Genomic DNA, 24,772 nt, shown 5'->3' with positions numbered 1-24,772 from the left:
TATTGTTTCATGATTTCACGTGCAGTGCAGTGAGATACGCCCACTTGTGGTAGAGAAAGCAATTCAAGCTGGGGGGGCCATATCAAGATAGCTGCACAAGCAAGAAAGTAACAGACTAAGCTATCTGTAAGTTGCTTATAATAGAGCTCAAAGATCAAATAAAGGCTCAGAAAATTCCCTAGCAGTTTGCAAGAATCCATGGAACTGTTGTTGCACTTGAAAGAAGAGTTTTGTATGTTTTGGGGGTGGGGCTCGTCAGGTCCATGTTAGCATGACGACCACATGGCAATACTCTTGGCATCTTTGTGTACAGTTGATGCACAGCCTATTTATAGCCTCTAGCTTTAGCACAAAGCAATGGAGATTACTAGTGAGTAGATCTACAAACCATCCCATAATTTAATACTTCATCATGTCTGACCAGTTTTATTTGCTATAAAATGTTCTTTTATCGACCCACAGAAAGCTCAGGATGTCCTCGAGGAAGGGAAAGAAGCCGCGAGCAGGGGAGAGCTCCAGGCCAGGATCTGGTGATCCATCACACTCGTACACAGGCAAGCAATCCAGAAGCAAACCCAGTGCGGCGGCTACAAGCATCGAACCTGAGACCATCCCGAATGGAAGACCAAATGGAAGAAGCAATCAACGTACAACCACCGGTAAAGCTCCGAGTCGGACTGCTCCCGGCAGACCCCCCATACAGGGTGGAAACCGCCCCCAGCAGAGCAGAGTAGCTCCAGTTAGACCCTCCACACAGAGTCAGCCTCAGGGCAGGAAACAACCCAAGGACTCGAAGAGCGAGAAGTCGTTGAGACGCAGTGTCAGTCCACGTAAGGAGCAGTACTCCCACCTGCTGGACGAGAGTGTGGGGTGTGGAGACATGGTGCTACTGGAACCGCTGACGGAGGAGCGTCTCATTGACAACCTCAAGCTACGATACAAGGCCGGGGAGATCTATGTGAGCTAGTACACCCTGGAGTAGCTAGATGTACTTAGTTCTTATTCTACATACCAGTAGTGATACTTTGGCTGCAGTTGATAACTAACACATTAATTTTGGAGAACCTTTGGAGTTTTGGCCATTTTACTGAGGGTAGGGCTGTACAAAGTGTACACAAACTGATCATTTTATGACCTGGGAGCCTGGCCTTTATATCACAGTGGCTTTTCTTCAGGGATGGCCGTTAAGAGAGGTTCTATTGTAGTGATCCTAGTACACCACTAACGAGCCTGGGAAGCCATTCGATTGATATGTAAAATGGCAGTAGATTGATTACAAGTACCGGTAGATCCTTTTATGCTTGCCGCGTGTGCTTGCTGCAATCATAGATATAGGTAGGAGGGTTAGAAACATAATGGTCTGCGTTTCCTTATGCTTACCTGAAGGCGTTACTATAACAATTATTATTATTATTATTCCCATAAATTGATTGTACATGTATGTACTTGGTGTAATTGGTGTAATTCCTCTACAGACGTACATCGGTCCAGTGGTGGTATCCATCAATCCTTATCGCAAGATAGACATCTACACTCCGGAGCATATTGAAGAGTATCGGAGCAGAAACATATTTGAAATGCCTCCTCACATGTAAGTCATGGAGGAAAATGTAAACAATGATGAGGAAAATGTACTATTCAGTGTCTATATAATAGTACCTTTAATATAACTACTATTTATAAACTTTTCTTTTCTTACACCCGGTTTACCCATTTCTGTAATTGCCAAGTAGCTACGGCCCTAACTCGTATAAAAAATAACGATAAATTTATTTTGTTGTATAAAAATTATTATGTAAATGCACAGGTTAGTCAACATATGCGCCTTAATTCTTTGTCAGATGTAATTATTTACTTGATCTCTTACAGCTTTGCAGTATCTGATGAGGCCTACCGTTCCATGAGGGACAGACACACAGATCAGTGTGTAATAATCTCCGGGGAATCAGGGGCCGGGAAAACAGAAGCATCAAAACTAGTGATGCAGCACGTGGCAGCTGTGTCTGGTCACGGCGAGGAGGTGAACAGAGTCAAGCAACAACTGCTCAAATCTAATCCTGTACTTGAAGGTACATATACTTACAGGAGAGAAGTTCCTGGCGGCTCATATATCCCAAGGAACTTAATTCAACTAATTTTTTGTCTTTATATATACTAATGTATTTTACGAGCATCAAATATAATTATGCGAACTTTGCGAGCGTTGATCACTTCACATAAATAAAACTAGTACTGGGAATGACACACGATCCTGGCCAAAACGCAATAGTTAGATCGCAAAGATTCCATTTTTCTGCTGATTTGGCTCATATTCTAGTAATACGGTACCTCTAATTGCATACACGTACAATACAACATATATGTAATCTTGTGTTAATTTAACTTCTTTCCTCTTCAGCATTTGGGAATGCGAAAACAACACGTAATGACAACTCGTCGAGATTTGTAAGTACATCCAATGGCTGCTAGAACGCACGTATAGTATTCATGCATTGTCACATGTTTATACTACTATAGGGGAAGTACATGGACCTAGAGTTTGACCATAAGGGGAATCCCGTCGGAGGGATCATCACTAACTGTAAGTGGACCCCAAAAAATCGTTTTGTGAATTATGTAATTATTTGGAACATTTTTTCTCCCCTCTCGTGTTCTTTTGGTGTTATTTCGATGAAAATACAGATCTCCTAGAAAAGGTACGCTAATGTCTTGCGTGTACTTAGCCTCGGTCCCCGGCCGATTTTTTTTAAGAACGAGTTGAAAATATAACGTTATTTTAGAGACAAATCGGCTGGGAACGAGGCTAGCGTGTACTGTACGTGTACTGTACGTACGTGTGTGTGTGTGTGTGTGTGTGTGTGTGTGTGTGTGTGTGTGTGTGTGTGTGTGTGTGTGTGTGTGTGTGTGTGTGTGTGTGTGTGTGTGTGTGTGTGTGTGTGTGTGTGTGTGTGTGTGTGTGTGTGTGTGTGTGTGTGTGTGTGTGTGTGTGTGTGTGTGTGTGTGTGTGTGTGTGTGTGTGTGTGTGTGTGTGTGTGTGTGTGTGTGTGTGTGTGTGTGTGTGTGTGTGTGTGTGTGTGTGTGTGTGTGTGTGTGTGTGTGTGTGTGTGTGTGTGTGTGTGTGTGTGTGTGTGTGTGTGTGTGTGTGTGTGTGTGTGTGTGTGTGTGTGTGTGTGTGTGTGTGTGTGTGTGTGTGTGTGTGTGTGTGTGTGTGTGTGTGTGTGTGTGTGTGTGTGTGTGTGTTTGATTATAATCTCCTTTGCAGTCAAGAGTGGTGGGTCAATTGGAAGGAGAGAGGAATTTTCACATCTTCTATCAACTGCTGGCCGGGTCTTCACCGGATGTTTTGGGTGAGTCACATAACCTCACCACTGACTACCATACACAGAGTTATTTAGCAATGACATTGTGTCCACCGGAAAACTTTAATTTGACGGTTTTAAATTTGGCACTCTTCGGTAAAATCCACCAAAATAATCATCAAATTTTCTAGTTATACGATATGTCACGCACGTACTTTATTTGCGTCATTTAATTGCCAAATATGCTGTACATGTATGTACATACTTGCTACATTAACCCTTGAGTTCCTGCAGCGATGATCCACCTGGAGCAAGACCCCAGCAAGTACCACTACATGGGGAAGGGGCAGATGACACCTCACGATAAGAAGGACTTCGAAGCCACCGTTGTAAGTAGCTGCGTGTAATCTGCTCCTGATCAATTGTACTGATCAGTTTAGGGGCATGTGTACATTTAAGATTATATATATAGCCGGGTTATTTTTAAGCTAGGGTGAGATTTGACAAGCCACAAGTATTTGAAAGGTGGGGCTGCCACCTCTGTAAAAGAAAACTTTCAAAAATAGCCAATTTGAGAAAATTTGACTATCCACTAAACGGTATGTAGATGGCTGGTCCTGTACTAGCGTTACAACCTAACGCGCTGCAACATATTTTCTGTTTACATAATTGTACGTACATGTCATGTGTGTGATACTATTATACATGTGTACATAGCAACGGTAATCTTCGTCTTTCAATACATTGAGTTTGAGACATTACAGTCATTATTATAATTATAGTGTAAATATTCATGACATTTCCTACTGCCCTCCATCCATCCATCCACACGCACACGCACACACACACCATGCAGCAAGCCATGGAGGTGATAGGGTTCCAGCCTGATGAGATCAGTGCCACTCTGGAGCTACTCGCCTCTGTCTTGAACCTTGGCAACGTGAGCTTCGTTGGCAACACACTTCCCGATGGAAGTGACAGCTGCTCCATCTCCGATATGACATGTAAGCAACAATATCATGCATGCACATACGGCACAGTACATTGTGTTTAAAATATACATATGAGCAGTGCATACATCATAATACCTGCAGCACTTTAAGTGGCCACAATTTCAAAAATAAGATTCATACTGTAATCGCTCTATCATTAATCAGTGATTGCTTTCGGGTCCAAGCGGACCAAATTTGTGGAAACCTTAGGCTATGAATATAAACTTGGAGCAATTTTTTCGCAACGGACGTTAATTTTACTTTTGAAGGCCAGTTCATATAATACTAACTGAGTTGTTCTGCTTTGGTTGCAGCTATTAGCTATGCCTGTGATATGATTGGCTGCTCTCTTGAGCTGCTAGAAGAATGTATGACAAAGAGGAGTGTTGAGACAAAAACTGATTTTGTCCTTAAGCCGTTGTCACAAGCGGAGGCAGTGTACGCACGAGACGCCCTCTGTAAGGCCATCTATGATCGTCTCTTCTCATGGCTCGTGAACAGAATCAATGACAGGATAAAGGTAGGCCAGTTTACAAGTATAAGATTATGCTTATATAAAAATTATACGTGCATATATACATGTACATGGCTACTGATACTGTTTAGCGGGTAATTTCATTCAGCGTATTCTAAATGTTCATACAGCTCAAATACTGCGTAGGACCAATTGCGTATTAATTTTCTGAAATTTCCAAAAACTACGAAAATTTGCACCAACCGCTCTACAGTCGTGCTGTGTGTACATGTCATAATATACCTACATATAATTTGTTGACTAAAAAAAACATCTTTGTCCCCCCAAACTTACACTCTGGTAGGCAAAGACACGATCCAAGAAGAAGGTGATGGGAGTTCTGGATATCTACGGCTTCGAGGTCCTTCAAGATGGAAATAGTTTTGAGCAGTTTATCATCAACTATTGCAACGAGAAGCTGCAGCAGGTGTTTATCGAACTGACCCTCAAGTCTGAGCAAGAGGAGTACGTATTGGAGGGAATCAAGTGGGAGCACATTGACTACTTCAACAACACCATAATCTGCAAGCTCATCGAACATGTGAGGGCAGGGAGATTCAATGAAATATATATAATTATTACTTTACATTACTGTTATCGTTACCGTTGTAGTACACTGCATGTAGTAAGTAATACTGTTGTACTTCTCAAGCCCACAGTACTGTACACAGCCTGTAACAGTGTATTTGTGGCTGATGCAATTTAGCGAACCCAAATCTGCCCAGATCACTAGATTTTGCTTGATTCTTCATTCAGCCCCCCCCCATAACACACCCACACACACACACAGCCGAGTGAGGGCATGATGGTGTACATTGATGACGAGTGTTTGAGACCAGGTCAAGCCACGGACGAAACTCTCCTCGAGAAGTTTGACAAACACTGTCTTTCTCACGCTCACTACGAGAGCAGGGCTTCCAAGGAGTACCGTACCGATCACACTCTGGACAGAAACCAGTTCCGATTGGTCCATTACGCAGGAAAGGTCAGCCAAATAATTGTTCAGCTGTATAATTATACGTGTGTAATCTACTGAAACAAATTTTACACATTGTCAATTATATTCGCCCATTTTGTAAAAGGTAATTTTTGTAGTTACTGGCTTTTAAAAATTGTAGATATTGACTGAATGCACAAAAATAAATAACTGGCAGCGGTGGGATTCGAACCCACGCCATCGAAATGACTGGTGCCTTAAACCAGCGCCTTAGACCGCTCGGCCACGCTACCAGGTTACACAATAAGGTTACGCTATCACAGGCTCTACGCGGACAATACGAACACTCACTTGTTTCATAATCAGAATAATTATAACCGATAAAAATACGATGTCTATGATGTGTGCCTACTCCCGCAGGTGACCTACAAGATAGAGGGATTCCTGGACAAGAATCGAGACCTCCTCTTTAAAGACCTCTCCAAGGCCATGTACGCGTGTGAGCGAGGCATGCTACAAGAGCTATTCCCTGAGGGCAACCTCGACCTGAACACGCTCAAGCGACCCTCAACAGCTGGCTATCAGCTGAGAAACTCAGTCAACCAACTCATGAAGAACCTGCTAACAAAGAACCCAAACTACATCAGGTGCATCAAGGTGAGACCAAGCGAATAAAATGTCATCCATTTCTCTCAAAAATGGAATGGTGACATAATTAATGGTTTAATTAAATGCAGTACGTGCCTCAGAGTAGCTCGATATTATACACATGGTGGTACAATTCAAGAAAGAAGAAATTAAGCTCTTCAGTACTACTCTATCTTTCTATTAGTATAATCTTTGCATTCAGGTACTAGTTGTATGACTGAGTGTCCATAGCCGGCAATGTTACATACTAACAGGGTATTGAAAATAACAGTCGACCTTTTTTTAGCAAAATGTTCTTAAAAGCATGCCTTATTTCCCCCCTATATGACACCCTGTCTATAATAATTGTTTTGTGCAGCCGAATGATCAGAAACAGGCATTCATATTCGACGAGCCCCTCGTCCGCCATCAGGTGTCCTACCTTGGCCTCTACGAGAACGTCCGTGTGAGGAGGGCGGGGTTTGCTTATCGGCAGGAGTACGGCAAAGCTCTTTCAAGGTGCAGGCAATATTCACTATACCGTATAGCAGGTAATTTTCGGGGGTCAAAATATTCGTGGTTCAGCAATATTTAGCCATTCGTGGTTGCTTTGCACTGCAGGTAAAGGTAGGTAAGGTCGCTTCATTCGTGGGTAAAATATTCGTGGTCCAGTGTTAAACCACGAAAACCACGAATATTTTGCCCACGAAAATTACCTGCTATACGGTAGTGCTGACATGATAATGATGATGCAGTATGGACTTGACTATGCTGGAGCCTCTATAATCAAACCCCCATTGAAATACTGCATGATTAACGCCATTGCAGTACACTAGTACATACACAGTAGCTGTTGAACTTGTGCACTGTAGACCAGTTTAAAAGAATTTAACTGCAGTTAGCTAGTTCTGAGGCGCACTTTTATGAAAAGTATCTACAAAATTATATGTTTGGTGCAGATACAAGATGCTGTGTGACAGTACATGGCCCACGTGGAAAGGCAGACCCATCGATGGAGTCAGAGAAATCTTGAAGGTGACTATAAAGCCATAGCAGCATTGATTATTTTCTAGAAGAGTAATACAATAATGGTCCGTCCACCAGTGCAGTATTCTAGTGTGCCTTGTTCTGTACACACACACACACACACACACACACACACACACACGCGCGCGCACACACACACACACACACATACATACACACCCACCCACCCACACACACACCCACACATTACGACATCAGATGCCAACCTTTTTAAAGATTAATTTAAGTGAGCATTCTGTTTGAGCTAGTAATGCGAACAGTTGACACAATTTCTTCCACACAAATGATACTTCTTGCATACCCTCAAACACACACACACACACACACACACACACACACACACACACAGGGTCTCACCAAGAGCAAGAAGGACTATGCTTGTGGTCGGACAAAGGTCTTCATTCGCCATCCACAGACAGTGTTTGACATGGAGAGGCTACGGAAGAAGAAGATGCATGACATTGCTACTCTTATCCAGAAGATCTACAAGGGCTGGCACGCTAGGAAGAGGGTGAGAGTTCATCATGCAGTAGATTACCCATCCCCTAGCTGTCTACTTTTGTTGTTACATGTACGTACAGTAGGGTCCCCAAGCCGATACTTATCTGTACATGTCACTTGAGGGTCCTATATAACACATGTCATCCTATACATGTACGTAGGCTAATCTAATGATGTCATTGTTGTGCGCACACACAGTTTCAGGATATGAGAAGAGCTCAGATCGTCATCGCGTCCAATTTCCTCTGCTACAAGGTAAACTCTAATAGATCAAATAAAGCTGTAACTTGCAAAAAAATATGGGATACGACTCCAATATACTGTTGACCCTCTCCCCCCCCCCCTACACACACACACAGTATCGTATGTGGTTCACGAGGCTAAGATCGTCTATTGTGGTGATCCAGTCTTACTTCCGAGGGTGGGTGGCCAGGGTGGAGCTTCAGAGGCTCAAGTACATCAAGGCTGCCACTTGGGCTGCAGGGATCATTCGCAGGTGGTTCTATGGGTGGCAAGTCAGAAAAATGGTGAGAACATCTCAGAGTATATACATGTAGGGTGCATTATGTAGCTCCGATATATAGAGTTCTATCACATGTAATTATGGTGTATTAAATGGACCGAAAAGTCTATATACTGTTTTCCAAGTCTACAGTAGAAAATGCTATGTTGCTGTAAGGCATGTTGTTTTCGGTTCATACCAAATCTAGGAATTAAAAGAGACATGCTCTAATTCAAAGTACATACAATGTAGCTAGATTGTGTGCTAACTGGTGTGTGTGCCGGTACTACCAGTCCTAATAGCATAGGCTCCCTGCTATGTATACATACACTCAGTCTCTGAGTTATGTATGGAAGATCCTTAATTCAGTTACATTTTCCACCAATTATCATAATTAAAATTATATGCAGGTAAAACAACCTGCTATACTGTAACTAGGTTGTGTACTGACTGATGTATGTGCAGGTACGTGAGATGAGGTACCGGCAGCTGGTGGAGGAGTCTGTCGTGGTCATTCAGAGCTATTATCGAGGCTGGAGGGTACGGACGTACTTCAGAATAGAGCAGGCAGCTCTCGTCATTCAGAAGTACTTTAGGTGCGTATGTATATACACATTATTGAGCATTTTACTAAGTACTGTAACGAGCTTTACAGAAGACTCATCTTGCGTACGTAGCAATATATGTACGTACATTGTCAAAGTGTAGATGGTTGGTATTGATAATGCTTGCCCCTTGTAGAGGGTGGAGGGTTCGTATGGAGACCAGGGTCATGTTCACGGAGTGGGCGGGTCCAATGGTCGCAGACTTCATGTGGAGGGCACTGGTGAGATGATTAAGTCACGAGCAAATATCTAAACAATCATTGGAATTAGAACGATAAACTATAAGTGCGGTTTGTTGAGCCTGTGGTTCGTACAACATAAGAAAGCCCATGAAACATGTACCCATAAATGGCCTAGGATTATAATTTTCTTGAGACGCTTTATAAGTATGTATGTACGAGTGGGAGAGAGTGGGGAGCTGTACGAGTATCACTATCGTATATTGACCCCCACGAATGCCCCCCCTCCAGTGTACCAGTATCACTATCGTATTAACCCCCCACGAATGCCCCCTTCCAGTGTACCAGTATCACTATCGTATTAACCCCCCACGAATGCCCCCCTCCCTCCAGTGTACCAGTATCACTATCGTATTAACCCCCCACGAATGCCCTCCCTCCAGTGTACCAGTATCACTATCGTATTAACCCCCACGAATACCCCCCCCTCCAGTGCTACCGATTCTTGGTGAACGTGCATCACAACCTTCCCTCAGACTCTCCCGTGGACAAGAGGTGGCCACGTTTCTCCTTCCTCTTCGAAGAAGCTTCAGACCTGCTCAGAGTAATCCATCACAAGTGGAGGGTACGTTAGAGACGGCTTTTAATCAGCTTTCGATAGCTATAGTGTTTATATTGATTCATAGTTTTTGCTGAGGTTGCTTAAAATACGTGTACACATACTATACATGTACATCTGAAAATGTGGTCCCTCAAGCCGTTGATTTGTGTGTAAATTCGCCTTCAGGCATTAATCTCCGCTATTATATAAATGTCCCTACAGTGCAAGCAGCTGAGAGACTACTTCATTCAAAATCCACGAGAGAGGAAGAAAATGAGCGAAAAAGCACGAGCCAGTTCTTTGTTCAGAGGAAAGAAATCTCTCTACCCAAAAACGTACGTTACATTCTGTACATTCTAGCATTGCGACAATTAAACGCAGTCGACTAATACGTCTTGGTTCCGTTCTCAGTGTGCCAATTTCCATTCCATTGTCCCGTTATATTCAGGGTCCCGATTCCATTCAAGGTGGACAGACTCAACCTCCGTACGGATGACCGGTGGGCTAGACTGGTGACACAGACTCATGAGCAGAGGGTCATCTGGGCAGACAACATCATGAAGATCAACAGGAAAGACATGAAGGTACATCGTATGGTATTAATGGTGACATAATAAGTGTCTATAGTTAGAGTGTTGGATAGAGCCTGGTTCAATTGTTCCTACGTTACATACAGTCACGCTCTATGTGATGCGGGCACATAGACCTATAATATTACTAACGTACAGCTATACCCAGCAACAGTCACATAGGCGAGCCAGCTCAACTAAATTAATTTAGAGTTACGTACGTATCCAACAGAGTCATAACTTTGTTGTACAAGGTTCACTATCACACACAATCTACCCCCCTCCCCCTTAGGGTGTACCGGCCATGCTGGTGGTGACGGGCACCTCGTTCATGGTGCTGGACCCTAAGACCATGACTCTCAAGTATAGAGTGGAGCTGCAGTATCTCAGACAAGTCTCTCTGAGCACGTACAGCGATCGCATCCTCGTCCTGCACATAGACCCGGTCAGTCAGTACCGATGATTATAGGCACCAATAATTATAGGCACCATACTAATAATTATAGGCACTAATGATTATAGGCACTAATGATTATAGGCATCCTAACTACCTTTCGTTAGTGCAAATTTTCGTATGAACTACCCATTTAAATATTCCGTATTGTACAGATTAGGATAGTAACGTTGAACGTATTGCAGTAAAGTAATTTCCTAGTTTAATTTTCAAATATACGAAAATTTCCACCATACAAAATAACCCGCTATACGGTAACTCACTCAAAATAAGAAAGTTGTGTTTCCTAGAACAGACAGTTTGACATACAGCTAGAGATTATACAGTAAAATCTTGGATGTATCTATAGCAACCTCAGAGTACCTGAATTAAATTTTTGACACCTCTCCCTAAAATTCCAAAAGATTGATAGGCCGTGCTCTAACTCACTTTATTGTAAAAAGGTCAAAAGCAATACATACTTGAGTTAGTTGACAGGTTATTACGTATGTGTGTTCCGTACCCTACACACACTCACCCGCCCCCACACACACCACACACACATACATTCACACATACCACACACACTCACCTGCCCCCACACACACCACACAGTACAAAGCGACGGACAGATCGTACACTAAAGGTGACTTCATGTTCAAGTGCTCCAACTGCATTGAGATGGTCACAAAGACACACGCTGTCATCCAGGAAACACTCGGCAGAAAACTGAAAGTAGTCATCGAAAATGAGTGAGTGATTGAATGCAATTAAGCCCCACCCACAAGCTTGTTACAGCCACCAGGGTGTCATACAGGATTTTGAAGTAGAGGGGGGAAATGAAAAAAGTAACCAGAAAATGTTGCTAAAAAAAGGTCAATACCCAGTTATGGACACTCAGTCATTATTGAAAGGGGGGGGGGGGGAATTGGAGCTGGGGGGGGGATATTATAACTAAGCCCCCAAAACCAAAGTTTCCATATCATGTGAACCTGCGTTTACTATAGCAGGCCACCTCTTTATTACAGCCGCCCAAGGGTGACCGCTATATATTTCACTATAATAATTATTATTACATACATTTCACTGCTAGTGTCATTAGCTACATGTATACTACAAGAGTAATAATCTGACGACTATTAACCACACCCCCCGGGCCCTCCTCCTGTAGGTTCACAGCTAGTTTCAAGCAAGATGAGGAGCCGTGCCAGCTGCGTTTCCAACACGACCCTCGTTCAGGCCACACCTCCTCCCCCGTCTGTCGCAGGAAGGGCAGCATCATCAACATTGTAGTCTGACACACCACAGGACTATTTAATTACTGCTTCACATTGTAATTCTGTATAACAATTTTGATACTAATTATTGACAATAATGTCAATCACAAAAAACATACAGTTTTGAAAACGGTATAATCAACATAATATTTATGATTCAAACCTACAAAAATTAAAGCTACAAAACCCAAACTTCAAAATGGGTGCAATTAAATGAAAACTCAAAATTAAAGTCCGTGATATTTTTACAATGAAACAAGGGAGTTCAGCGCGTCTTCATAAATAGCCAAGAGGAGCAGAGCCACAAAAGATATGATTAGCCCAATGTTAGCCATGAGAAACATAACCCAGCGAGAGCTTCCCTTCTCATTGGAGTGGATCAGCTCGGGTAACTGCAAGGGAGATTGGGACACCATTAAAGCAGGGAGGTGCTCACACTAGTCTGGTTGGTACTAACCACGTCTAGACAAAAATAACCACCTCTTGGGCCATATAAAAGGTGTGTTGAATTTGATTGAAAATAGCAACTACAGCAAGCAAGGGCTTATAATCCCCTTGATATATGGGTTCAGCTAGGGTAATCGATGGAAAACCCTCAAACTCTCAGACCCTCAAATCACTCGCACTCGTCACGACTAATCTATATAAAGCCATAATTATACATTTAAGGAGTACAGGAATAACAGCAGTACATGTGCCTAGTCAGCACTTGGAAGGGAGCTAGTGTACAGTTTGGTGCAAAGTTTCGTAACAGCTAGGTAATAATTAGTAAGCAGGTATTGAAGGAAGTAAGTTCAGTTAAATAGTGCTCACCAAATCGACGAGAGCAATATAGAGGAAAATCCCAGCTGCCACGGCCAGTATCCAACCGTTGGCATCCTCACTGGTCGTACTGATAGCCACGCCCACAAAGAACCCGACGACAGCCGTGAGAGCAGAGAAGAGGTTGAAGAGGAGAGCAACGTACCACGTCATCCCAGTCGACATAAGGATAACAAAGTCACCTGTAAATTAAAGGTTGTTTTAGCCTAAAGTCTTCACACAATAATTAGACAATGCCATTAAAGTTAAATATGTAGTGATGAATCTTCACACCTGGCCATTCTTTGATCACTAAACATAGAATTATATCACTACATCATCCACCCATAGCTATCTCACAACATCATGATTATCATAAGCACTCACCTAGTTCGTGAGGTATCTCGTGGAAGATGAGAGCGATCATAGTGCTGACTCCAAGAGAGAGGCTCTGAGAAATGGCTGCCCCCAGAGCCAAACCATCAGCAAAGTTGTGGATAGCATCTCCAAAGATGATGAGCCAGGCTAGAGGTTTGATGTTCCTGATGTAGTAGACCAGTTTCAAGCAGAGGTTCTTAGACTCATAAGAAGGGGGCTGTTTGTGTGTGTGTGTGTGTGTGTGTGTGTGTGTGTGTGTGTGTGTGTGTGTGTGTGTGTGTGTGTGTGTGTGTGTGTGTGTGTGTGTGTGTGTGTGTGTGTGTGTGTGTGTGTGTGTGTGTGTGTGTGTGTATTCTAGGCACAGAGCAATAACAATGAGTGATTCCTCTCCTTTTTTACGTGTACACATTGTACACATACATGCACTCATTGTAAGCAGAGTGTGTACGCTATACCAACAGTACAGTGCATTATAACTCCCAAACACAGTATATCTTAACAGCTCTATACATTCGTATGGCAACAAGCCCCACCCACCTTATGATCTGAGGACTCCGTGGCACCAGGATGGAGTATACCCGGCATAGAGGTTGACCCAGTGTCCTTACATCGGCCATGAGGTACAGTTGGCTCCATACACATCGTAGATAGCACTTGTCTGCCTTTCTCGTGACTCTCCCCTTCCACCAATGAAGTGTCATCGCTAACATCCACTCCATTCGATAGCCGGTTAGAAACGCCATTTTCTGTGGTCTTGGTGGCTTTCTCAGATGCGTCACCCTTTGACAAAGAGTCAATCTGGAGACACAAACATGCAACCCTTATTATAAGTGGTGCATGTTATCAGTAATGAACAAGTGTTCACATTAATTTTGTTTGGACTGATGTAAAAGGTCAAAGGGCAGCCAACTATCACAGATAGTAAGATCAATACTAACTAGGATGGATAAAACGATTGATTTGGGCCTGTTAAATATAATTATTGTGTATCTAACACACTCTGTGATAGTTTAAGAAGTCTCTCAAAGTATGTAACTAGCAAAACACTTAAAGTAACAGAATATAGTTCAGACAGCTAAGTGAGGGAAAGTGAGGGGAGTGGGCTGACCAAACATCAGAAATGCATATCACTCTAGGACCATTAACATAGCAGTCTGCCAGGCATATACTTACTGTAACAACTGTACCAACTATAGGCTATCAGAGACACAAATCAGAGACACAAATCACTTGTTGCCTTTTGACCTAAAGCCCCTTGACCACAATCTACTAATGGAACAGCTTGTGGCACTCATAGCCATGAAATACTAGCTAGATCAAATTACACAGACACTGCCATGACTGCCTTTCCTTACCCCGTGCGAGTGGTCATGAGGGTTCCAAGTGTGGAGGATGGTCTCAAACAGAAAGAAGAAGTAAGTGCCAGCGATGATAACACAGCCCTTCCAAATGAACGACTGATCCTCTTCAGCACCAGGCTCCTCCTCCCCTGAGTGACCATGGAGACCAAACGCCTGGGGTGTGAGGGGGGGAGACGCACTTTGATACGCACGCACATATAGCTTCACAAATGAACATTGACTGAAGTCTATTTGAGTTGAGTTTGGCACTGAAAGTTCTGTGGTGCTTTTATGAGGTAGATAAGTGTTTAACAAGAAATCCAAATTGAAATGGAGTAAACTATGCAAAGTTATGATAACATTATGAGGGCAAACTCAACTCAAATAGAACAAGCACTCAACTTCTTAAGAGCTCTATAAATTTTAACACTTCCAAATTTTCATTGCAAACATGCCTTTGTCAAATTGATTACCTCTGGTATAAGATGGAGTACAGCATCACAGAACAAGGCTGAAGCTCCCAGAGCTATCATGAGTGAGTAGAAGTACTTATACAGCTGTCCAACTTTAGTGTTCTTCTTTATAAGAGGCACAAAGAACACGCCCAGCAGTGAGCACGCACTCACCCCCACTATCATCAGGAAACCATAGCCATACGCTGTGAGTGTGTGGGCGGGGGGAGGAGTTTAATGACATTACAGTTACCGTATTACTAGAATATTTTGCAGTGAAAATGAGCAGAAAAATTGACTATTGTGTTCTGGCAAGGATAGTGTGTATTTACCAGTACTAATTTAGGTTTTGCGATTTATTATTGCGAATTGATCACTCGCAAAGTTCGTATATGTTTTGATACTCGCAAAACATTCTAGTAATAAATATACAACCTTGACGCACATAAATAAATACGTGTACGCAAGTGGTTGCATGATAACCCATCTCCACAAAACACGTGTTTTTAGGTTTTTGGGTAACCCAGTATATGCAGCCTAGCTTCCACTCAACCCAGAGGAGGTCCGACACGAGTACCTCAATTAGGCTGAAATTGAGTTAATTAGTCACATGCAACAATGACTTTACTGTGGAATTTTGCACGTGACTAAGCTTAATCGAGGTACTCGTGTGTCGTACCTCCTCTGCACTCAACCTATCTCTAAAAACACATAATTATTTAACCATAATGAAAAGCACAGGCTGCCTATACGTACTATGTAACATCGCCAAAATTACCTAAAAATTTAAAACAGCTAGGGTCATAAATTGAGAGAATACCTTGAGACACTTTAGTTCTCGTTACTGTTGACTCAGTTGCTCCTTCCTCACACGCTGTTCCGTTCTCAAGGCAACAATCACTCGTCAGATTTAACCTCAGTAACAGCTGCTCCATAAATTCAAACGTACTCTCACAGGTGAGATTCAGTTGAGCCCCGGGGGTATCTTTATCATGCTCTGTCTCGTTTTCATCGTGCCCGTGTTCCTCCACCATACAGGGGAGGCCGTCTGGTCCAGTGAGAGACAGCTGCTCAGCTAGCTCGTTGAACTCATGGGTCAACACTTCCTCGGTAACAGGGCACTGTACAAGGAGTGATATAATCATAGAACACGTACGTACACTTTACTGCAAATGAAAACAACAAAGTCAATGTAAACACACTTGACTTCACTTGTATATATACTTTCACAGCACTTGAACAAATACTTCCAGATAGCTATGCCTAACTACCTTACACATATTAATTACACACTCTAGAAGTAGAAGATGAGGTATTCACACTCTCCCACGTTTCTTTCAGGATTTTGCACAAGTGAGTGAAAATTTGGGTTCCAAATATTAAGGCAAGGCAAGTAGGAAATTTACTTGCTCCAAGAGGGCAGAAAATGTCAAGCGGGTGGATTTTAACCCGCTAACCCGCACTGAAATAACCCTGACTAAGTACCCCAGCAGTGGATGGTGGGAGGTGTGCGCTCTCCCATGTCTCTTTTGCCCACATCCATTATGTTAAAAGCATAATTATTGGTCATAGCAACCAATATAGCAAAAATATATCCCATCATCAATGACATGCTTACTGAACGTGTCAAAATTAGCATCATTAATTCCTACTTATTTTAACTAGTGTTCAAGCTGGCGCTGTGCTAATGCCTCTCGCCATGATTTGCTTTCGCTCAAAAGTACAGAAGAGGAAGTATAGAAGAGGAAAAAGTATATAAAATAATCTGTCTAAAACTGACTTGCATCTATTCAATTGTATAATTATGGTATCATTGTTGTGTTTTGTGGCTGCTTATACCAGGACCTCAAGGATCTAGGAAGCAACAAAGAAGAAGATTTTGTTTTCAATTAATTATAAGCGGAAGTGCATAATTTTACTAATTATTTCATAAAGTTAGCTTATCTATATAAAGTCACTGAGAAGAAAATACTTATTACATGCATCTATTGTTGTATTATGTGGCTTTAATACCAGGACCTCAAGAAAGAAGAAAATGATTCTTCCAGGATCTGTAGTTCAGTGTATATAATATCTAAGAAGAAAAGACCTGTGTACATGCATATTGTTATCTATATTGTTACCAGGCCCTCAAGAAAAATATGATTCTGCCAGGAGGATCTGGATCTGGATCTTGGATATCACACGTGGGGAATGAGCGCACATGCGCATTACATCCACAGGAATAATCAAAGGGTGTGTCCAAAGAGATCAATTTCACTGGCTACTGCTAGCTAGCTGTTTTAACAGGTATTTTCTGAGTCTTGTAGCTAACAAAAAGCTAGCGCTTTAGTGCAAGGCTAACTCATATGTTGAATAGAAAGTTTGTGTGGACAGATGATGCTATGAAAGATTCTAAAGAGATTGCAACAGCCTTCAATGTGAGTTAAACTAGCCATAACTCGAGAAAGAAGCTTTAGTTTGCTAATCCACGAATCGAAATCCAAGAGAACGTGGCTAGAAGCCTATAGAAGCTGTTAGTTTTCGTCGCATTGCAACCGTTGAGCAGTTACAGCTAGAACAGACAGACAGACAGACAGACACACACACAGTCAGCTTTACCGTATCCCTCGTGCGGCTACGCCTCGAGGCATAATAATACTGCCATCACTGATCCGTGTTTCATCTTCAGGCAGTGTGTCTATTTCCCACGGTACACTGACCACCAATATTAAATAGACATGCATGTACAGCAATAATCAGAAATAAAATGCCACTCAAATACAAGCACCACTTGTAAAATTTGGCCCATTTCTTTTTTTGTACATAGCCCTTTTCCTTTATAGTAGTGTTTTAATTCATTCTATAATTGTGCATACAAGTACGTGTTAGCTATGTACACAATACCATGGGATCGGCTGCAGTCTCTGAGCCATGGCCGTGGCTATCAGCTTGCCTCTTGAAGAGATGCAGATCACCTGATATTGAAAAACACATAGATTATGCAAAGTACGAAATGCCATATATGGAATAAGGTCAACAGGCTAGGAAGTCAATAAATAAAATTATAAGTTGATTCTTGGGCCCTATACACTTTTCCTAACTATCTAGCCTATTTTTACACTCCACACACATCAACAAGAGCACTTGCAGCTAGCTGTGCAAGCCCTTCTCTAGCTCTGTTGTAGAACTGAGTCAGCAAGCTTTGTGCACACGGCACTCTATCTCTTGCACACGGCACTATCTTATTTAGAAACCCAGCAGACATTCTTTTACTTGAGGACAAGTACACACACTAGCTAGCTAGCTAGCTAGAAGCATCGTCTATACTGTCCATGCAGTAGAGTTATAGAAGCTAAAAATTGACATTCTTAGCAAGCTAGTCTTAGAAAAATGGCTGACCTTTTATCTTGACCGCTGATTTGGAGACACCTTCACATGTGTAAATGAATAGAACACTCCACAAAACTAGAGACAGTATGTAGCGAGGCATTGCACAGCAAGCTTACGAGAAGATCTTCGTAGCTCGGTAGCTTGCCGGCCGGCTGTTTTAATAGAGTATCAAGAGTATTATTATCGATTATGTAACAATGTATGACATCACAGCCATATAACGGTGTACACAAAATTCACACCAAGGGACATGGCACACACACATTTGCAAGTATGTGTGTCTCCTAAGGAATCATGAAAACAGGAGAATCAAAAACAATATGTAATTAAAATTTGAAATGTGCTACGATGAGATGAGTTTATTTAGTTCATCTTCGAAGATGGCCAACAGTAGAAGAGCAATAAAGGAGAGCGTGAATCCGAGGTTGATCATGGCAAACCTCCCCCACCAAACACAACCCTTGTCAGATATGTGAATTAATCCTGGAAGCTGCAGGGAGTAAAAGATATTGACACAACGTGCAGGAAATGTTCTAGGATAAGAACATGCATGTGTAAGAACGGGTGTTTTCCCACTCTACAAGCACAACTCTTAGAGCTCTAAAAGGGAGGGTATAGTACTACCCAGAGGAGGTCCGACACACGTGCACGAATCACTACAAGTACTAGTGTCTTTGGCCTGGACGTTATATCATGTGACCGCAATGACCACAATGCATTGAACTTGTAGTGATTTGTGCACGCATGTCGGACCTCCTCTGAGTACTACCCTAGAACTCCAACTACCCCAGGGCCTTTTACGATTCGTTTTGTACTGATAGACAGCTCATTTATACTAGCAAGAGTTCATAACTCTTTAGGCCTTCATACAGAAAAAATTGACAGGGGGGGGGGGCAAATCAACATTTCAGAAAAATGGGGGGGGGGGGCGAGGCGATTATCCGTATGCTAACGCACACGGCCATCTAGGGGGGTCTCCCCCAGGAAATTGTTGTGTTTAGAGTGTCGTACATTGCATCTGGTGCATTCTAGGAACTGTGGTGTCAGTTTTAGGGGTATTGTAGTATTGTGGAATGTAATAAAAATGCAGAAATTCAATTGCCTAGACTGAATGGTACTAGATAAAAGCCATAGCCTGAGAGACACAAGCCTTTCTTAATGAAAGTCGCTCTTGAATCACCCTCTGTACTTACAGATAGTGACTTAGAATAAGAAATTGTGGACATATGGAACAGAAAGAGTAGAAGAATAGCAGTTTAATTAATCGTAAAGAACTCATTGTTGCTGTTATGAATATTAAGGCAAGCTCTTTGTTTGGTTGGTGTGTCACAGGCCGTAACACTGCATGTGTACTATGGCCTATATTTTCAATACAACTGCCAGGGGGGGCGAGCGCCCCCCCTGTGCCCCCCCCTCTCTATGAAGCCCTGCTCTTGATACTAGGCTAAGCATATACTTGTTACTAGTGACAACCACTGTAAAAACCCTACTATGCTTGTTACCGTAGTTGATGTAATTACAGCACCAGAAAAAAATTATTATTTTTGCAAGATATGTACAGAATTTATACATGTATGGTGGTATAATTATGGCCATCACAATTTCGAATTTCGTTTAATTAGACTGGCGCTGTAATTACATCAACTACGGTATTGTTACAACAAGGCTGTTGTGGCTACAACTACTTCTAATTGCTCAGCTTAGCTCAGCTTAGCTGCTGTTAATATTTTATAATTAGCTCACCAAATCGACGAGAGCAATATAGAGGAAGATCCCAGCTGCCACGGCCAGTATCCAACCGTTGGCATCCTCACTGGTTGTACTGATAGCCACGCCCACAAAGAAAGCGGCAATCCCGGTGATTTGTGAAACAAGACTAAAGAAGAGTGCAGTGTGCCATCGCATCCCAGTAGACAGGAGAATCACAAAATCACCTTTAGTGTGTGTGTGTGTTTGTAAATTATGAGCTACGTATGTTATTATAACCACTTTCATAGTTCAGCAGGAAAGAAAATTGTCGATGGTTAGAAAAGTTTACTCTAGCTCTAAAGTGCACAGAATACTCACACTCACACATAAATATTTCGTCAAAGTGAAGCTATAATTACACATAAACCACATCAACCTATCACACCCACGCACCTATCGGCAGTATGTAGCTACACATAGCTACACCAATTAGTAACTACCTACAGTTGTGCGTCTAACTGTACACGTAACTTAACATCACAACACCATGATTATCATAAGCACTCACTTACCTAGTTCGTGAGGTATCTCGTGGAAGATGAGAGCGATCATAGTGCTGACTCCAAGAGAGAGGCTCTGAGCAATGGCTGCCCCCAGAGCCAAACCATCAGCAAAGTTGTGGATAGCGTCTCCAAATATGATGAGCCAGGCTAGAGGTTTCATTTTGAACAGATACTGCACTGTCCTTGCAAAACAGTTTGTATCCATCTACACAAGAGAAACAAATACAAACAATTCATTGGTGTATCAATGGTTTGATACAAAAATAAATGTACATGCATTCAAAGTTTAGTTAAGAATGCCGTTGGATACAAGAAACGAGTTGTGGTAAAAGTAGACAAATACGTGTACTTGCACTACATTGTACATTGTACATTGTACAGTCACAGTCGTACATGACGCCAATAACTTACAGCAGTGTAGACTCGAACTTGTGGCTCTTCTGTTTTCACAGACTCTGTATGCTCTTTGCCCCCCTCATGTTTACCAGTTCCTCCATAACGCTTCTCAGTGTCAGTGTCAGTGAGCAGACCATCATTACTGTGTACTGAAGATGTGTCAGCTTCCTTGTTGTCAATTTTCCCTGTTACAGTTTCACCCTACATTGTATTAAGAAAAAACAAAGTAACAATGATACAGACAGTGCTTGTGGAATTGGATTTACCTCATGCGTATGGCGGTGAGCTGTACGAGAATGGAGGATGGTCTCAAACAGAAAGAAGAAATAAGTGCCAGCGATGATAACACTGCCCTTCCAAATGAACGACTGATCCTCTTCAGCACCAGCCTCCTCCTCCCCTGAGTGACCATGGAGATGAAACGCCTGGGTGTATGTGGGAGTGTGAGGGGAATCAATTTGATTACAGTTTCCGGCTTTACGCACAGTCTAATAATTTTTGCCATAGAGGGTAACTCACTTGTGGTATAAGATGGAGTACAGCGTCACAGAAGAGAGCTGAAGCTCCCATAGCTATCATGAGTGAGTAGAAGTACTTGTACAGCTGTCCAACTCCAGATTTCTTCCTCACCAGAGGGAGTGCGAGAACACCGAGTAGAGCACATGCACTCACAGCCAGTATCATTAGGAAGCCGTAACCATAAACTGTGCATGGGATTGTGGCAAGAATAATCGGGTAAAGCAATTCAAAGCTCCACACCAAGCCATGAGGTGTGACAACACCACGTGCTGGACTATGAATTTTCAATTAAGCACCGTTGAATCAACGTGCAGCAAACATACTGACATTGCAATTTTCAGCATTTTTTGCTGTACGCTAATTGAAATTCCATAGTCCAGCACCGCCACATGATTTTGTCGTGTACAACCTCATCTGGCAATGCTCTAGTATCCCCCCCCCAAGGCAAATGAGTTCACAGTAAAAAATATTGATAGAGTACCTTAAGGTGACATATTTTCGCGTGTATTAATTTCTGCTATTTCTGCGAATGAGAGTAAAATCGCAAAAATTAATACTCGCAAATAATTGGCCGCCCTCTTGTTTAATGTATCCAGATCGACATTTCGCAAAATATTATACCGCAAAATGTACAAAACTGTAAAAACGCAAACAAATCTACCTGTGAAAATATGTCACCTTAAGGTATTTAAATTAAATATAACTCATGTAAATTCCAATTGTAATTACTCATGCACGAGGGATGTACTGCTAATAAACTCAAGCCCGAAGTTGTATTAGCAGTATGAGGCTAATACAACTCAAGCCCGAAGTTGTATTAGCAGTATAGTACAGCACGAGGGCATGACGTAATAACCTACTTATTACATGTACTGTATTTGCAACAGTAGTACAATCCTGTGATGTCTGACAGACCATAAATGAGCAATAACATTGTATATACACAAACCTTCTGCAGTGCTTGACATGTGGTCGTGGTCGTGATCGTCCCCACAATGTGTCCCATTTTCAAGGCAACACTCAGTAGTCACATTTAGCCTTAGTAGCACCTGATTGACAAAATGGTAGAGCTCTGTGCAGGATAGGTTTCCTTGTGTAGCTGACGTGGAGCATACACTTCTATTCAGTCCAGGTAGTGACATCTCATTAACCAATTCAGTAACACTGTGTAGTACATCGTCACCCGCTATAGCGCACTGTAAAGAGAGAATAGTACAAAAATTACAAAACCACGTTGTGGTTAGGCCTCAATAGAAGGTGAGTTTTGAATCAGGTTTGTACAGCACCAGATGTAGAAACGCCCTCACTTTTCCTTAGCTAACTCGAATCCCTCCCTGCCCACGCCTACTAAATGAACATCCAGTGCCGTACATGCACAGTTTATCCGAGCTTTGTATAAGCTCACCTTCTATTGAGCCCTAATCTAGATCCACAACACTATGGGTAATCAGTGCTGTGCAAAACTAGTTACTATAGAGCATTAATTAACACATTAGAATGGCAACTTACTTTATTATCATGTTCTTCAGTGAGGCTTGCTCGTTTGATAAGGAGATTTCCTGCAGGGAAGAATATACAATAGTACGCTCAGTAGAACCATAGATAAAGAAGAGAGGGATTGGCAACGGAAGTTAAAACGTAGACTTTTGTGCAGGGGATGTGGCTTAATCCTGAAACGATGCGTGTTGTCCCCCACCGTAACGCCGTGAAACACTTTTTTTATGTTTGAGGCCTTACACAGAGCTTTCTAAGACCCCCCAAAACTTCATTTCCATGCTTCTTGATGATGTGTATTATGTGGAAATTCCCAAAATTGTTTCTAGATTGCTGAGAAAGAGCTACAGGTACATAGCGCTTTTTTCACCTCTTTTCACCGGTTTTTTATGGCTATGTACCAATAGTACCTATAATATAGCTAAGATTGTCTAACTAAGTAGTGTCCTGGATCACATATAGCCTCAAGCATGGAAATGAAGTCTAAAATCAGCAGCAGGATTGTTATACTGACAGTAAGACAATCAGTTGTCTCCTCAACCATTCCCAGCCTGTGCTTTACTCGAGGCTGTCTTCCTATGTTGAAGTAGACAGCCTCGAGTAACGCCGGGGCAACACGGATGGTTATTCGAGGTCGATTTTGTTGCCAATCCCTCTTTGCTCTATCTATGGTAGAACTTCACACACACACACTGCCGCATGTAGAAACAATGCTATCCAGTGAGTACAGTGCACCACTTTATTATAATTTTTGGCACTGCCATGCCACACACATATAAATAGTCCAGTTAACTGGGATTGGAGGGGTGTGGCTAAGATAGAGGGGAGGACCTGCTAGCTCGCAGTACGATAGCCTGAAGGCATGGAAGCGGATTGGTTGCCTAGTTCGTTCCTAGTATAAGTTGGCTTGGTTACAACTTCTCTTCAGTAAACGAACTTCCGAGCTGCTACCAGAACTCTGTTCATTTCGACTTATAGTAGCACCTCGGTTCTCTCAATAACAACTTCACCCACCCACCCGCCCGTCGTCTATATTAATTTTGTTCTACTAAGCTATATTGTTTAGTAGGACCAGTGCATGCAAGTGTGTTGAGGGGTTTGGGTTGGTTAACCCAATCTTAAGGGCAAGGTTTGGGTATAGCGTAAGGCCTGAGGGGATATTGTTAATGCTATATATAATGGAGGTAAGCTAACTAATGCCTAAGGGCATTAAAGGAGGGTACAACATGTACAAATGGCCTCTGGCTGCCTCCTGGCTTGCATGCACACCCTGCACAACCAGATAGAATTAGGGAGACGTTATAATAATGCTGACATTATTATTGGATGAGTTTCAGTTATCAATATTTACGTAATGACCAGTTAACCTGCACATAATTATTGCTGTCACAAATCCTCTCACCTTCTCTCTCTTCAGCCAGTGGAGTGGAGTGAGCATACTGGTGGAGCAGGAGGTATTGAGTTAGCAACATCACTTGGAGGAAGTCCATGCCAGCCACTGCCAGCCCTGGTAATGGTTGCTGCTCTTTGATTAGCTACTCTTCTGACAATAAAGCTACCGGTATGCATTTAGCTGCTACAAAGAATGCTACAAAGAATGCACGTGCTACATACCTTCATGTACATTCAATGAGTGTAAGATTACCATAGCTACAATGCAAAGGCTACAATGCAAAGGTCATGTG

At 42.3% G+C, this 24,772-nt stretch overlaps 3 protein-coding genes and 1 non-coding gene across 5 annotated transcripts; 1 reads left to right on the top strand and 3 right to left on the bottom strand.

The window, feature by feature from the left end:
• The first annotated feature begins 5 nt into the window (after positions 1–5).
• Positions 6–12,119, top strand: LOC135343710 (unconventional myosin-Ia-like). The gene is made up of 27 exons (XM_064540707.1): positions 6–126; positions 463–958; positions 1,476–1,591; positions 1,870–2,069; positions 2,399–2,445; positions 2,518–2,581; positions 2,683–2,696; positions 3,263–3,347; positions 3,594–3,688; positions 4,156–4,303; positions 4,606–4,811; positions 5,110–5,346; positions 5,596–5,790; positions 6,163–6,399; positions 6,749–6,888; positions 7,329–7,404; positions 7,766–7,927; positions 8,116–8,172; positions 8,277–8,444; positions 8,885–9,015; positions 9,161–9,245; positions 9,697–9,828; positions 10,027–10,139; positions 10,253–10,388; positions 10,666–10,818; positions 11,422–11,558; positions 11,978–12,119. The coding sequence occupies exons 2-27, from the start codon at positions 473–475 to the stop codon at positions 12,102–12,104; spliced, it is 3,747 nt and encodes a 1,248-aa protein (XP_064396777.1). The 5' UTR covers positions 6–126; positions 463–472; the 3' UTR covers positions 12,105–12,119.
• Positions 5,954–6,035, bottom strand: Trnal-aag (transfer RNA leucine (anticodon AAG)). Its single transcript has one exon. It is a non-coding gene; the product is annotated as a tRNA-Leu (tRNA).
• Positions 12,120–12,143: 24 nt separating the features above from the next.
• On the bottom strand, positions 12,144–18,616 carry LOC135343718 (zinc transporter ZIP6-like). Of its 2 annotated transcripts, none has more exons than XM_064540720.1 (9): positions 18,436–18,616; positions 17,941–18,011; positions 15,875–16,175; positions 15,076–15,260; positions 14,618–14,776; positions 13,800–14,060; positions 13,272–13,479; positions 12,897–13,087; positions 12,144–12,475 (listed from the first exon to the last, which is right to left on the bottom strand). In XM_064540720.1, the coding sequence occupies exons 1-9, from the start codon at positions 18,524–18,526 to the stop codon at positions 12,329–12,331; spliced, it is 1,614 nt and encodes a 537-aa protein (XP_064396790.1). In that variant the 5' UTR covers positions 18,527–18,616; the 3' UTR covers positions 12,144–12,328. The 2 variants fall into 2 exon arrangements, with proteins under 2 accessions (XP_064396790.1, XP_064396791.1); XM_064540721.1 differs by lacking the exon at positions 18,436–18,616 and adding an exon at positions 18,167–18,257.
• On the bottom strand, positions 18,604–24,759 carry LOC135343719 (zinc transporter ZIP6-like). The gene is made up of 9 exons (XM_064540723.1): positions 24,490–24,759; positions 23,103–23,152; positions 22,543–22,789; positions 21,594–21,778; positions 21,341–21,499; positions 21,090–21,275; positions 20,688–20,883; positions 20,170–20,360; positions 18,604–18,916 (listed from the first exon to the last, which is right to left on the bottom strand). Exons 1-9 carry the CDS (start codon positions 24,575–24,577, stop codon positions 18,770–18,772), a joined length of 1,449 nt encoding a protein of 482 aa, XP_064396793.1. The 5' UTR covers positions 24,578–24,759; the 3' UTR covers positions 18,604–18,769.
• Between the last annotated feature and the right edge of the window lie 13 nt (positions 24,760–24,772).

This window comes from Halichondria panicea, chromosome 11, assembly GCF_963675165.1.
Source record: "Halichondria panicea chromosome 11, odHalPani1.1, whole genome shotgun sequence".
NCBI classification, from domain to species: Eukaryota; Metazoa; Porifera; class Demospongiae; order Suberitida; family Halichondriidae; genus Halichondria; species Halichondria panicea.
Note: the sequence above shows the minus strand (reverse complement) of the source record. Positions and strands in the feature narration are given on the sequence as shown.

What these genes read in the sequence shown, in the direction of transcription:
- LOC135343719 (XM_064540723.1), bottom strand. Translation starts at nt 24,577, where the DNA reads ATGGACTTCCTCCAAGTGATGTTGCTAACTCAATACCTCCTGCTCCAC. An exon ending in TACTCCATCTTATACCACAA is followed by an intron (nt 21,500 to 21,593) that starts GTGAGTTACCCT and finishes ACATACACCCAG; the next exon opens with GCGTTTCATCTCCATGGTCA. An exon ending in CGAGATACCTCACGAACTAG is followed by an intron (nt 20,361 to 20,687) that starts GTAAGTGAGTGC and finishes CACACACTAAAG; the next exon opens with GTGATTTTGTGATTCTCCTG.
- LOC135343710 (XM_064540707.1), top strand. Translation starts at nt 473, where the DNA reads ATGTCCTCGAGGAAGGGAAAGAAGCCGCGAGCAGGGGAGAGCTCCAGG. An exon ending in TTTGAAATGCCTCCTCACAT is followed by an intron (nt 1,592 to 1,869) that starts GTAAGTCATGGA and finishes GATCTCTTACAG; the next exon opens with CTTTGCAGTATCTGATGAGG. An exon ending in AGGACTTCGAAGCCACCGTT is followed by an intron (nt 3,689 to 4,155) that starts GTAAGTAGCTGC and finishes CACACCATGCAG; the next exon opens with CAAGCCATGGAGGTGATAGG.
- LOC135343718 (XM_064540720.1), bottom strand. Translation starts at nt 18,526, where the DNA reads ATGCCTCGCTACATACTGTCTCTAGTTTTGTGGAGTGTTCTATTCATT. An exon ending in ATCAGCGGTCAAGATAAAAG is followed by an intron (nt 18,012 to 18,435) that starts GTCAGCCATTTT and finishes TTTCAATATCAG; the next exon opens with GTGATCTGCATCTCTTCAAG. An exon ending in TACTCCATCTTATACCAGAG is followed by an intron (nt 14,777 to 15,075) that starts GTAATCAATTTG and finishes CTCACACCCCAG; the next exon opens with GCGTTTGGTCTCCATGGTCA.